Source organism: Hippopotamus amphibius, chromosome 14 (assembly GCF_030028045.1).
Source record: "Hippopotamus amphibius kiboko isolate mHipAmp2 chromosome 14, mHipAmp2.hap2, whole genome shotgun sequence".
In the NCBI taxonomy this organism is placed as follows: Eukaryota; Metazoa; Chordata; class Mammalia; order Artiodactyla; family Hippopotamidae; genus Hippopotamus; species Hippopotamus amphibius.
In genome coordinates, this window is record NC_080199.1 from 142,806 (window position 1) to 157,480 (window position 14,675).

Genomic DNA, 14,675 nt, shown 5'->3' on the forward strand with positions numbered 1-14,675 from the left:
CCCTGGATGAAAAGAGACCAGATTCTCCACAGCTCTTGCTCAAGGTGCCTCCCATCGAGTCCCTGAAGCATCTGAATCCCGTCCTATTACAAAGCCAACCTGAGCCCCGGCCTCTCAGCTGCTGTCTTCCCAGCCCCACCTTTCTTCCACAGATTCCACCTCGTGAGCTGACTTCTCTTGAGTTGGTTTTGCCTCTTTATACATTATTTTCACACTGGTCTGGGGCACAGATTCTTGTCTGAGACTTAGACCATGACTCCTGACCTTTGTGTTTCAGGACATGGGTCCTGATTCCATTTTCAATTTCTAGGCCTTCGTTCTGATCCATGGCAGTTTGGAAGACACAGTGATTGAATCAGTGCATAATGTAGTAAGTTATCAAACACGCAACCAGGCCGTTATCGGCATTACTTATGAGAGGTGTATGACTTTCACTTTCATTATTTAATTTTTCTATATAAGTATTTGAAAATAATAAGCATATATAATTTCTGTTATAAAAACAGATTTTTGTTTTAAGTTATATACTAAAAAAATACTTTCATGAATTGAAAAAGTGAATTCTCATAAGCACCAGGAGATTCTGCTCTAACACCATAAAACATTATTCGCTTGAACTTAAATTTAGCCCCCGTCTAAACACTAGTTAAGCATTTTCTTAAAGTTCAGGTAAGAAAAAACCACTATAAGGAAAAAAAATAAGTTTATATTTACTTACAGGATTACTAGGATATAAGTCCACCAATTTATGAGAAAGATAGAAAAGTTCTACATTAGAGAAAAAGAAAAAAAAAAGAATAAAATACTCATAGCAAATGAATTTTAAGATACGAGTTTCCCCCAGTTACAACTCTTCACAATCATACAAATTTCGTTCCTGCAGCAATGATTTCATACTCCTCTTTCTTCCTAGATACAAAATCCATTTACCTAATGCAATACGGAAACTCCACAGGGCAGACACTACGGCTGCTTTCATTTACCCCACCCCACACCAGGCACGAAGTGGGTGCTGAGCGCTTACTGAGGGATGAGCAGCCTGGATAAGCAGCGCTTCACATGCTTAAGTGGTTATTTCAAAGGCCCGCCTGTCTTAAAGCCCACGTCTCTTACTCCATGGGCCTACTACAGACCATCTCGACCACACACAACCAATTTGCTTGACCAAACTCTCGAATCAGCAAGACAATTTCCTCCCAACATGTCACAGTGATGTCCCCTAGGGCTCAGAAGACCAGGGCGGCTAGAGAGCCTGCATCCCCAACAAGCTCCGCGAGACAGGATGCAGCCGGCCCACAGGCTGCACTGGGAGCAGCGGGCCCGGGGCTGCCTGGCTGCTTTCCGTCTCGACCGAGCTGACTAGTCAGCTTCAAAGATTTAAGAGCAAATACACTCCAAACACTCTAAATGTTTCTGAAATGTTAAAATATGGAAAACATGAGCAAAAAATCTGCCCCTTTCCAATTTCTAAACAGTTACTGACTCTTGCCGTATCAGCTTTCTTATGGATTTTACAAGAACAAAGGTAAAACTGCCACCCAACACTCTAAAGCTAATATACCTTGGAGCACAAACTACACTTGAGAGAAGGAAGCAGGAAGTAGGGATAAACAAACAGTGTGTTCTGCTGGCATAACAGAAAAGACGGTTGGTTACTTTGATAAACATTCCTTCCCCCAGTTGTTACCTGCAACCTCAATTATCCAGGATTTATGAGACAAAATTTCCAGTCTTACAGAATATCTTTCTCTCTTAAAAATTATTTTAATTAAAAAGAATTCTTACCGTTTGCTTTATTCAGCTCCACAAGTGTCCCTATATGTACAGGTAAACAATTTGCATGGAAAGGGTCTTTTTCCATTACTCTGAAAGTTAAAGCAACACATTATGTACCTACCCAAAAAGAGCATGTAAGAGCACTCATTACAGTTAGCTATGTTTATTTAAGTAGTCATTACCATATTACGTACAATACCGCGGGTTATAATACATTTTTACTTTCTTAACTCCATTATCTTCAGACTTATTCAGTTAAGGCAATGATTAGGTTATAAATGAAAGGGAAAATCCTGATTTATTCAGAAGCAATAAAAATAAACATCACTACACATATTTAAACTAATAGAACCGTACCACATAAATAGCATAATCATTTAGAAGGATCAAAAATAATATGAAATATTAAATGAATCCTGTCAATTAACATTTTTGTGAATTCGAGGATTTTAAGCAACCCCAAAGATCCATTACAATAGTATATGTAAAGGAGAAGAGTGAACTATGTACATGGAAACACTGGTGTTGGGGGAGGAGGCCTGGCTACTTAGTGAGCCCGACACCCAGTACCTACATAATTTCATTAGTCTCTGATTTAACAAAGAACGGACTTTATACAACTATATGCCAGAATGGTATTCTCAAACTCGCAAATTATCTCCTGGGAGAGACACAGGCACTCCTGAGCTAATGGAATAAAGCAGCAAATGTGCACACACCACGTCTGTAAACAGCTCTTTTGAGACGACAACCCCCTGCACGCTGCAAGTGGAAAAGGCAGCTTAAATGATCGTCCATCATTCTGACATTATTCAGAAAGCAGGCACCACACATTTTTCACGTAAAATGGACTAAACTCTACGTTCCCGCACAAAGATAAGTGGATGTACTTACACAGAAGTCAACTTGTAGCACATTTTAAAATCACAGTTATAATAATGTCTTTCAGCTAAAGACACCACCACATCCAGATTCTCTTGCAAACCATCCACAGACTCGGGGATGACAGTTTCACTAGGCTTATTATACTGAAAGAGAGAGAAGCAAACAGGACTCAGTGAGCAGCACCGAATCAAAAGGCACACTCAACCTGGCCCAAGTGTTTCAAGGTTTAACACAAGGCCCCGTGTGAGACTCTCGAAACTTTTCTAATTTCAAATATCATCAGTACTCCTCTCAACAAGTCTAATTCTCTTCTCAATTTTATCACAGAATTCCATGATAGGAAGTATTTTACAAAGCAGAAGTTCAGGAAGCATAAGAAAAAAAATCCACATTTTCACACAACATCATTCAATTATCTGATAGTTCGATCCTTCAAAACAATGGATCGTTCCTGGGAGGAAGACAGATATTTTTGGAAGCTTTTTCAGGAATCCTATCATATATTTTCAATAATCTAAATCTACTCCTGCAAATGTGCTAAACTAATAAAAATTTTTAAATTCTTAACCAGTAAAAGAATAGAGGCCAAATTTAATGAAAGAAATAAGATACTTATATAAAGCAAATATTAACTGTTTTTATCTACCTTTTTCAATTTGTTTTCAAATAGAAAACGCAGCAATTCCTGTTCTTCAATACAGAGCTTGCTAAGAGGTAGTGATTCAAGAAGTTCTTTTTCTGAAAAATATTGAGAAAAAAAAGAATGTCCTCACAATATTTATGGGGGGAAAAATCAGCAATGAAAAGTATTCTTTTACAGTTCTCGTTCTAAGTAAACTGAACTCAAGAGAGAAAATAACAAGACGGAGTGTACTAGAGAAACTACGGCAGTGGTCCCAGACCCCAGTAATGAGAACCACCTGAGGCTGCGTGTGAGCCTTCCAGGCACCTTGAGTGGTGACGAGACCCACCAGAACCCCAGGCCACTTACCCAACCCAGCACTAGGGACACTGTGGGGACGATCTCTGCCATGCTGGCTGTCCTACACAGTGCAGGATGTTTACAGGACCTCTGCCCTCTACCCACCAGATGCCAGCAGCGACCTCCCACCCCCTCTACTCCCAAGTTGTGACAATTATACTCTGCCCAGGTACTGCCAAATGTCCTCTAGAGGCAACATCACCTTAGTTGAGAACCACTCACTAGGCTAAAACATGTCTGAATCCCATTCATACAACATCTCCACTTCTTTTGTCTCTCTTGTTTATCCACCTCACACCACTGGCAACATACCAGGTCAACGGTTCTCAGCCCTTGTTGCACCTTAGGATCACCCGGCGGCTTAAAATCACCTGATGCCGGGGCCCCACCGCCGGATTCTGATTCGACTGGTCTGGAGTTGGGACCTGCACACTGATGTTTTTAAAACTCCTCGAGGGTTAAAGTGCGGCCATGTTGGGAATCACTGAATCAGATCCTGAATTCTTACACAACCTCAAATCACTCATCACATCACAACTCCTAAAGATTCTGACTACAAGAAGCACTGCACAATATTGTATTTTGCAATGTGCTTCATGCTGGAAGACAAGAAGCAAGTTAATAGGTTTACTTAAACCTGTACATAGCCTGCTCTTGAGTCTATAGATTTCAGGGGGAAAAAAAATCCAAACAATATTAATTGTGCTAAACATAAAAACACCTGGGTTTCCAAACCTTCTTGGGCTGTCAACATGTGGTGTGACGTTAAAAGATCAAATGCTTCAAAGCAGTAGACGTCAAGCTTCAAAGCTTCTTTATAGCTGTAGGTAGCAAGGGTTCGGTTATCTAGAGCGTCATAGATTTTTCCTCGTAAAAGACAAATAGAACTCTTTATCTGTTGGAAAAATCATATACTTAGTCAACGCTACTGAAATTAATCTTTGATCAAAAAGTATATATTGTCTGAAAGCTAAGATTTTTTTTTTAATATCTAAAAGGATTTGCTCCATCCCAATGTCAGACACCATATAAATTAACAGAAACATCAAAGCAAAGTAAAACTTCTCATCCATCTTCCCGAGGCTCTCCTCACGTTAACGAACCTTTATAACTAGCTTACACGTCACAGCTACTTTGTTCATTACTTGTTCTGTTTCAAATAGGGTTAATGATTTAGACACAGCACACAGAGCATACATGTACTAAATCAAACATGAAGACAGTGTGACAGGCAGATCTCAACCAACGAGGCTCAGTAAATCAGGGTTAGGAGCATGGCCTTTGGGAACTGGACACACCTGAGCTCAAACCCCAGCTGTGATGCTGACACGTGACCCTGGAAAAAGCTCTAACCTCTCGTGCCTGTTTCCTCTCCTCATCTAACTCACAGGGTCTGTAACTATCAGAGCTGGTACCATGTGTAGCCAGCACACAGTAAGCTGCTTACACAGCAGCCACCTCACTACTACCATTAACAGGAAGATGCAGAAATATGAGTTATGTTTCAGATTCTGAACCTCAAAAAACAAACAAGTGAGCTTAAAGATGGTCCAGAGACACAGCTAACACTGGTAATGGGATGACGGAGAGTCATCATAAAATCACAATTCAAAAACAGTAGAGACATTGTGAGAGAATCTTAGAACTATGCAGTGTCCTGTGAGTTATTAAAAAGAAAGTAAACTCATAAAATAAACAACACATTACAAGTAAGTCATGCATTTCTTAGCAGTTAATGGAAGTGAGACCCAAAAATAACAATCCTCAATTCCCTCACAAATGCATTTCTTCACAAAAAAAATGAATGTGCTTCTTAAAAAGAAAAAAATCTAAGAACGTACAGTATTCCTTTTTGAGGTGAACAGTAGAGTAACCAAGTTCCTTTATAGACATGTTATAAAGAACAACTGGGACAGGTGCAAAAATTCAGATTTTGTGCAACTAACATGCTCATCCACAGCTGGTAGAAATATAAAAAAGGACACAAGCACTTTAGAAAACATTTTGACAATTTTCTGAAACAGTTAAATATATATCTACCATATGATCCAGCCATTCCGCTTCTAGATATTTACTGAAAAGATATGAAAATATGTATCTACACACAAATTTGTATATGAACATTCATACAATCTTTATTCGTAATGACCCGAAATTGGAAATAACAGAAACGTCCGTAAGTTAATGGATGAACAAATGTGTTCTATCTGTGCAATGGAACGCTGGTCAACAATTAAAAGTGAAGAAACGTGGGTGCTGGTGAATCTCAAACACCAACCTGCTCACCGAAAGAAGCCTGATACAAAAATATATATACAATGTGAAATTTTATCTACTAAAAATCATAGAAAATGCAAACTAATCTATAGCTGTTGAAAGTAGGTCAGTAGTTGCTTACAGCCAGGGGTTGAAGAAGGGATGGACTGAAAGAAAGCACAAGAAAATTTAGGAGGCAGAAGGAAATGCTCTGCATCTTGGTTGTGACATTGGTTTCACTGAGTATAAATTTCATTGGTTGCTTGAGTGTATATATCTGTCAAAACTCACCAAAGTTTATGCTTGTAACGGGTGCAGTCTACTCTATATAAATCATGTTAATAAAGTTGTTTAAAAGAAAAAAAAAAGAACTGGGAAATGGGGGAATTGTGGGTAACAGCTAAACAGTACAGGGTTTCTTGCTGAAGTTACAAAAATGTTCCCATGTTGGCTGAGGTGAGGGTTGTACAGCTCAGTGAATAAAAACCAACGTACTATGCACTTCAAATGAATGAACTGCATGCTATGTGAATTATATCTCAAGAAAGCTGTTTACACACACACACACACACACACACACACACACACACACACAGAATAGCAGTCCAGATTAGCAATCTGACTGTGGATATTATAATGTTACATTATATCAACATAATCTCTGCCAGCAAGGAAACTGCAATTTCATGCAGGTAATAAGCATACAAACTCAAATACACAAAATAACATAAACAGTAACACCAAACCACTCCCTAGAAAGAAACAATCTAAGTAATCAAAGTTTCTCCAGGGTAGGTACTAAGACACTGCTGAAACACCGTGAGAGGGGAAAATGCCATCCCACCTGCCGGGAGGAGTTCAACGATCAAATGTGAGAAGAAAGAGCCTGTTTCAGACTCAAGCATCTGAGGACACAGTTACAACTTCTGATGGCTCAGAAATATCTCAATCTTCTGGGGTTGTGAAAATTTAGTAAACTGGCAACCAGACTATTTTAACATGATTATACTCAAGTAAAAGACAGTGATTTACGTTTGCCTGTCACGTGGGCATGCTTACTCCAGTACTACTTACTGAGGACTGTGACATTTCCCAGTCACTGGAGGGGTCTCTCAAGCTGCTGTCATCCTTCGAGCATTTCTCAAACAGCCTTTTGTTGATCGGCTCCTCCATGTCGAGAACATCGAGAGCCTGCTGATGCTCTTTCGCAGCAAACTGTGTAGAAAACAGAAACCGCGTTTGTCGTCCGTGACTTCTGACACTAGACAGAAACACACAATCGCCCTAGATTTTAAACAGGTAATACATACTATACCCACTCATTACTTAAATTTAAAATGTCTAAAAGTAAAATCGTCTACACGCATATCAGCTTTTAGTAAATGGAGAATCAGTATTTTGAGTTCTCACACACACGAGGGAGGCATAACATTCACATCATTAAACCTTTAAGATAAAAACAAAACCGAGCATACTTACGTGGCATCTAGCTGCGAGGTAGCGACACGCTTCATACAACTAGGAAAGAAGTTAATCTATTAAGACAGTGATCACGATAACATACATTACCCATCAAGAAGAAAACTACAACTACACAGAGAAGAAACCTATTTTCATAATTCCTTTCACTCTCACAGACAAAAAAAATAATCTTTTTAACCCATACTCATCATGAACCTACTGTTTAGCAGGCACCAAGGATTCAAAAAGGAACAAGGACCTGCCCTCAAGGAGGCTGCAACAGGGGAGATACAAACACAGCACGTAGTTTTTTTCATAAACTATTAAAGAATCCCATAAAAAATACTAGCCAGATGAATAAAAAACATCTTCAGCGGAGAGGGTAAGAGGAGTTGGTCAGCACTCCAGCACTAAGTCTGAACAACTGTCACACACCAAGCAGCCAGCGTGAGCGGACACACATCCCATGCACCGATGGTGGTGGTGGGTCAGACGCAGACTGGAGGAAGTCATGCAGCACCTGGGGTGCCTGTGAATGCATCTGACTTTATCCTGTAGGTAACGAGAAATCACTGAGCCATACTGAGTGATGCAATCACATTTGTTTTAGGAAGACCACCCTGTGGTAGTTTAAAAGATGAACTGGCGACAAGGAAGGTGGGGTGTGGGAAAGACATTACTGGAGAAAAGAGAAACGAGGGAATCTAAAACAACAAAACAAATTACAGGCCTGACATGTAGGAGGTGGTAACAAGATAGGAAGGAATACCCATAATTTCAGAGCTATTCAGAAAACAGAATTTTCAAAACTTAGTGACTGGATGGGGGGTGGGGGGGAGGGAAAAACAAAGTGACAGAGATTAGGAATAAGAAATTTTCTCTTGGACTTCACTGGTGGTCCAGTGGTTAAGGCTCTGCACTTCCAATGCAGAGGGCAAGATGGCAAGACCCTGTGTGCCGCAATGTGTATCTCCCCAAAATTTTCTCTTTACGTTTAATAAGAAAATTGACTCCTTTAAAATATTTTGACATAAAAAGAACATATACCTAAAATACTAATCTAATGACATTTTTAAAAAGCTTTAAATTACATTTTTAAAAGCCTTTGAAAAGCTTTAAGGTTCATACAATCACTTACTTTGTCCAGTTTTCGTGACCGAAGTGCATGAGCTGCTCTATGATATTGGGCTGTCAGGTAAAGACACTGAGCCAACCAGTAAATGTCCTGGGGTTCCTCTGGAGGGAAAATTACATAAATAGTCAGAGGTGCAGGGTAAAGTACAAAGTTGTTTTTTTTGTTTTTGTTTTTAATTAATTAATTTATTTATTTTTGGGGGGTACACCAGGAAGTACAAAGTTTTTTAAGGACAGAGAAATCAGAAAAAAAAAAGCAGAATTTCTCACTTACCATGAGAGAGTGAAGCTACTTTATCTGCCCAAAATAGAGCACTCTGATACTGTTGCTGTATCCAAAAAAAAAAAGTGGTAATTGCCCTATTATTTCAATACTTTTATACACATAGCTAATGTTATTAGAATGCTATATAATAAATCAACAACTCAATACAATAATTTTTACACGTAGTAGGGATCTATCAATTACACCCCTGTATCTCAGCTAGATGAGTTTTAGTTCAACGGTACAATAAAAATATTATTGGAAGACCTTTAATACATACAGTTGAAGAAAGTTTGTTTTTTTTTTTTTACTAACATATATTGCAAAAGAGCATCAGCAGGTATCTAAAGAAGTGGATAACTTAAGTGATCATTTTGCAACATCTAGCCATTAACAAGGTTGTCAGTCTTCGCCTCAGCCCTCCGGGATGCAAACCAGGAACTCTGGCGCCAGCCAGTCAGGAGGAGGAAAGCTTCTAGGACGGTTACCGATGTGCTCAATGTCAGCGCCCGCAGGGTGGAACCAGGCCTGTCCGCTTCCTCACTGCCTCCCAACAGCCAGAGAAAAGGCGCTCAAAAAGCACTCATCCAACTCCGCCGGCCGAGGGCAAGCCAGGACACAGCCCTTCCGCGTGCCGCACACACTCGGCAGCAACGCGTCGCGCCCAGGCCTCCACAGCTCACGGCGCACAGGCTTCTCTGCCCTCCCGGGTGCCGACCTCCCGGGAGAGCGGGGGACGCCCACGTGACACGGACGCTGCCGACCCGGAAACGCGCCGTACACGCGCGGGCAGCAGGGGACGCGGGCGCAACCGGGGCAGACGCCTCCAGGCTCCGCGGCCGAGGCTGCGGGCGCGTCTCCGCCTCCCTCCCGCGCACTTGGCCCCGCGAGGGCGACGACCGCTCGCCTCAGCTCGCAGCGCTCAAAGCGCACCCCCCCCCTCCCCGCGCCAGGCGGCCTCCCGACGCGCGCCCCGCTCTCGGGGCCCACCGGCCCTCAGCCCGCCGGCCGCACCCCTCCCTGCGCGGGCTTCTCCCCGGGCCGGGCCGCCCACCTGGTCCAGGTACTGCCGGACGCGCTTCCGCAGCCGCTCCAGGGTCATGGCCGCGCGCCCCCCGCCTGCGGCCCGCCGGGCGGACCCGACCCCCGCGCCGCCGCCGCCGCCGCCGCCCAGAGCCCCGGCCCGATCCCGCCGGGTCGCGCGCGCCGCCCGGGAACTTCCGCTCCCCGCGCGGCCCCGCCCCGGAAGCCCTCCGCCCGAGCGGCCCTCCTGGCGCCGGAAGCGAGCGTCGCGCCGTCGGTTCCGCGGCGCCGCCGTGGCCTCTGGGTGGGCGGGGCGTCCGTGCGGCGGGCGACGCTTGTCCCCTGCGCTTCGGGCCCCGCGGACGTGTCGCGCGCGCTGCGTAGCTCGTCCCGAGTCCGGAGCCCGGCGGCCGGGGCCCAGCACGCTCGGCGGGCCCGCGCGCGGCTCGTCCTTACCGCGTGAGAACGGCGGCCTCCGCCTCGGAGGCTGGCCCGGCGCCCGCGCCGTCCCGGCACGCGAGGCGGCCGTTGTGGCGTGGCCGCCGCGGCCCGGCGTCTCCTCGCGGCGGCCTTGTGGCGAGACCCAGAGGCGCCTTCCTCAGCCTCAGGCGGCGGGAGCTGCGACCGGGGGCGAGAGCGCCCCGCGGGAGCCGGTGTGTTGCGGCCGAGGGCGCCGTCGGGCCGGGCTCGAGCGCGAGCCCCGCGCTGGGAGAGGGGCCAGCCGCCGGGCCCGGGGCGCGGGGCTCCGTTACGGAGCTTCCCTCCCGGACCGGAGTCCGCTCGGGCGCCCTGCACTGCCTTCCGCGAGGCCTGGCCCTGGACGTCCATGGTGCCTTCGCCTTGTCCGGTGTCTGCGAGAATCCCGATGAGTGCGTGTGGCCGGCCTCCCGCGGTGACGTCGGCCCGCCTGGCCCGCCGCCGGCGAGGACCCCGGTAGGCCGGGTGGAGCCCCCCGTGCCGCCGCTGTGTGTGCCCAGGCACCCTCCGCTGGCCGGCCGCCGCCCCTGCGCCTCGGCTGTGCGCTCCGCCGGTCCGTGCTGCGTCCCGCTCGAGCTGGGGCTCGCCCTCGCTGCGCGTTTCGTTCGTGGTGGTCTCTGTCTGAGTTGGTGGTTCCGCACCTTTGAATAGAATCTTACCGTGCTTTAACAGATGTCATTTGAATAACACCGTTTAAATAAAATGTCCAGAATAGGCCAGTCGATAGAGACAGGTGGTTGAGACGTAGTTGTCAGGCTGGAGGGAGGGATGGGCCTGGGCAGAGAAGTGACTGCTGAAACCTTCGGGCTCTCTTTCAGGGTGATGACTGAGCTAAACGGGTTGTAGTGGTTGCTGCACAGCTCCGTGAGTAAACGAAAAGCCGTGAACTCTACACTTCAAACTTTATGGTATGTGAAATACATCTCGATAAAGCTGTTTAAAAAAACCTTCTTCGACAAGGTGAATGCAAAAAGAAACATTATTAGACAGATACGTTTTACTTGACTTCATGTGTACAAGACAGTGCCGGCAGTTAGCTATGTGAAGCTGAAAAGGGTACGTGCGGTACCTGAGAACAGTCTCTGTACGTGTAAAATGTTCAGTCTAGTAGAAGGAAACGGGTGTAAACGTGTAAGTGCAAAGTGCAGAGATGCAAGACAGAGGAGGGAGTGGAGGGACTAACAGAGAGCAGGCAGGCTACCCAAGTGAGGGATCAAGTGACATGTGAGCAACTGAAATGGAGGCGACATAAGCTGGACCTTTCTCTCCCATAATGAACTTCAACTTCTGCAATAAAAGCGTTGCATTTTCATTACCAAAAAAAAATTTAATGTAGACAGACAGACAGCAAATGAAGTCAAAAGACAAGCTAGGGAGAAATTCGAAATCTACCATAAGATGCTAATTTCCTTTAGATGTAATAAGCCCATGTAAAGAGACCAGTGACTCAAAAGGAAAAAAAAGTGGGTAAATGACATGGAAAGACAGTTCATTGGAAAAAGAAATGCAAGTGAATTCTAAACATATGAAAGAAAGCTCAACTTTACTTGCAATAAGAAAAATTAAAATAGTGGGATATCACTTTTCATACATCAGCAAAGATCAGAAAGTTTGGTGACACTTTGTTGGCAAGAGTAGGGGAAACAGTCCTCATATGTTGTTTTTGTGAGTGATGTTGGTATACTCTCTATGGTGGACACGTTGGCATGTCTTCCAAAATTAAAACTGTACACTCTGCCCTAACGCTTCCACTTCTAGGAGACATCTTACAGAGATTGTGTTGCGTGTGTGTAGATGACCTGCCCCGTGTGGACAGTCATCACAACGTTGTCTGTAGAAGCAAAAAAGTAGGAACAGTTGAACAGCGCATCAGGTAGGAAACTGATAAAAGAAGTCACAGGATATTCACATAGTGGAATAGCACGCAGCCGTTTAAAAGAACAAGGCAGTTAAGTGTGTCGATATAGAACAACCTCCAAGATATATTAAGGGGGGAAAGCAAGGGATAGGGAAGTGTTTATCATACATAACCATTTGTGTAAAATAGAAAAGTAACTAAAGAATGGGTAGAAAGATCCTTGAACTATCCCTGGGAGGACAAATTAGAACATTGGCAGCAGTGCAGTGCCTTCTGGGAGGAGTTAAACGACGGTGAATGTGGGAGAGACTTTCCTCTGGACGTGTCAGTGTGCTTTTTGAATTTCAGACCATGTACATATATTACCTTTTAAAAGCAGATACAACGTTTATCAATATAAAATCCTTGGAAAGAAAGAATATGCAGAGAAGCCAGAAGAACAAAACTTCCCACAAAGATTCCATGTACTCAAAAACTCTTCTCTCACTACTTTTTGTGAGTTGTCTGCCATGCATACGCATACGCTGGGTAATATTTTGAAGCGGTCCCTTTGAATTTCTTCTGTGTCTTTCCCTTCCTTCTCCTCCCTCCCACCCCTTCCATACCAGCAGGTAATAATCAGCTCTATGCTCATTAACTTGGGGTAAGCATGTGGCAGGCTGTATTTCAAGCCATATTTTCAATTGCTGCTATTCATTTGGTGGTATTACATATAATTACCTGTGTGTTACCTGCTTAGATTTTGTCTTTTGGGCATGAGTTACACATGGATGCACTCTATAAAAGATTCCCATGAAGACGGTGCATACAGATGGTGGACACTCCCCTGACCCATCCCTCCTCCTCTCCTCAGAAAGTATCACTGTCAATTGTTGTGCATTTTCTACTTGCCTTTCTCTGCTTTGAATGCACTTATGTACATTTACAAATATATCTCTTTTTCTTTTCTACAGAAACGAGGTGATACAGTATGTAATTACCCTGAGAATTGCCTTGTTCACTGGTGTACCTTAGAGAAGCTCCCGGGCACAACCTGCTTTGTTCGTTCTGATGATGGAAAAACATTTCACGTTACATTCATTAGACTAGGCTGATGATGCTTTACAGACTAATACTTCAGGTCACACCTGAGTGGCTGTGGTGGTTGATCTTATATATCAACTTGACTAGAGTACGGGATGCCCAGATCTTTGGTTAAACATTATACTGGGTGTGTTTGTGAAGGTGTTTTAGGGGAAATTAACGTTTGAATCAGTAGACTGAATAAAGACGGTTGCCCTCCCCAGTGTAGATAGGGCTTATCCAACACATTAAAGGTCTGAACAGAACAAAAAGGTACAGCCAGGGGCTTTCCTGGCGGTCCATGCTTCCACTGCAGGGGGCACAGGTTCAGTCCCTGGCCAGGGGACTAAGATCCCATATGCCAAGTGGCATGGCCAGATAATAAACACACACACAAAACACATGCTGTTTATAAGAGACACGTTGGTTTAACGTTCAAAATCCATTTGATATGATCATCAATTAACAAAGGAGAAAAACATGGTTAAAAAAAAGGTATAGCCAGACAGAGTTGGCTCTCTGCCCAACAGCTGGACGTAGACCATCTCCTGCTGCCTTTGGACCCAGACTCAGTCTAGAAACTACGTCACCAGCTCCCCAGGGCTCCAGCTCGTTGACGGCAGACTCTGGCCCTCCTCAGCCTCCACAGCTGCACCAGCCAGTTCCTCACAAGGAGTTGTGTGTGTGTGTGTGTGTGTGTGTGTGTGTGTGTGTGTGTGTGTGTGTGTGTGTGCGCGCGCGCGCGCGCGCGCGCGCGCGCGCACTCACAGTGAGATGTGTATCTCAACACAGTGACCATTTCTGCAGGAAATGTTTGAGCCCCTCAAGTCGGGCTTATGTCTCCCTCCTGTACTTTTCAGTAACACCACCGTGATCGCCAGTTCGTTTTTTCACATTGCCCTGTGGTCTGTATGGTCCTTGGGAGCAAATACTGGTGGAGACTGTAAGGAGAGGAAATAAATAGAATTTCGCTGTTAGTCAAACCACCCTTGGCCGAGCTCTAATTTTGTTTCCTAATCTCCAAGCACTACATTAAACGGGCCTCACCACGCTGATGTCAAGGTGTGGGCTGGCCTGTGTTCCTTCCAGAGGCTGCAGGGGGAATCTGACTCCTTGCCTTTTCCAGCGTCTAGAGGCACCTGCACTCCGGGGCTCCTGGCTCCTTTCTCTGCCTTCAACGCCAGCAGCACAGCATCTTCAAGGCTGCCCCTGAGTCTGGCCCTCTTGCTTCTCTTTCACTTACAAAGACACTTGTGGTTGTATCGCTTCCGTCCCAATTACCCAGGAAAACTGCCTTTTTGAAAATCCTTAATCACCTCTGAAAAGTCCTTTTTGCCACTTACGGTACCAAATTCACAAGTTCAGGAGTAAGGTGTGGACATTTTGGGAGCTGTTATTCTGCCCACCGCATTACATAACCTAGTCAGCAGCCCAAAGGCATGCCTTTATTACAACAGGGTAAGAAAATATAAACGAATCAAACAAAAGCCATCCGT

The 14,675-nt window shown here is 44.8% G+C and overlaps 2 protein-coding genes across 8 annotated transcripts in view; one reads left to right on the forward strand and one right to left on the reverse strand.

The window, feature by feature from the left end:
* The window catches only part of CDC16 (cell division cycle 16), a 25,318-nt gene extending 15,333 nt beyond the window's left edge, over positions 1–9,985 (reverse strand). For 2 of the 7 annotated variants that reach the window (XM_057707174.1, XM_057707173.1), the window contains exons 1-10: positions 9,814–9,985; positions 8,769–8,823; positions 8,499–8,596; positions 7,379–7,417; positions 6,974–7,114; positions 4,379–4,538; positions 3,308–3,399; positions 2,671–2,804; positions 1,786–1,865; positions 719–768 (exon numbers count right to left, since the gene is read on the reverse strand). In XM_057707174.1, coding sequence (XP_057563157.1) covers positions 719–768; positions 1,786–1,865; positions 2,671–2,804; positions 3,308–3,399; positions 4,379–4,538; positions 6,974–7,114; positions 7,379–7,417; positions 8,499–8,596; positions 8,769–8,823; positions 9,814–9,861 — 897 coding nt within the window. In that variant the 5' untranslated portion in view covers positions 9,862–9,985. Of the gene's footprint in view, positions 1–718; positions 769–1,785; positions 1,866–2,670; positions 2,805–3,307; positions 3,400–4,378; positions 4,539–6,973; positions 7,115–7,378; positions 7,418–8,498; positions 8,597–8,768; positions 9,303–9,813 lie in introns of all 7 variants that reach the window. The other 5 variants (XM_057707171.1, XM_057707167.1, XM_057707169.1 and 2 more) reach the window with 5 other exon arrangements.
* LOC130835927 (serine/arginine repetitive matrix protein 1-like) lies at positions 9,860–13,906 on the forward strand. The gene is made up of 4 exons (XM_057707820.1): positions 9,860–10,075; positions 10,167–10,812; positions 11,078–11,167; positions 13,071–13,906. Exons 1-3 carry the CDS (start codon positions 9,860–9,862, stop codon positions 11,080–11,082), a joined length of 867 nt encoding a protein of 288 aa, XP_057563803.1. The 3' UTR covers positions 11,083–11,167; positions 13,071–13,906.
* The last annotated feature ends 769 nt before the right edge of the window (positions 13,907–14,675 follow it).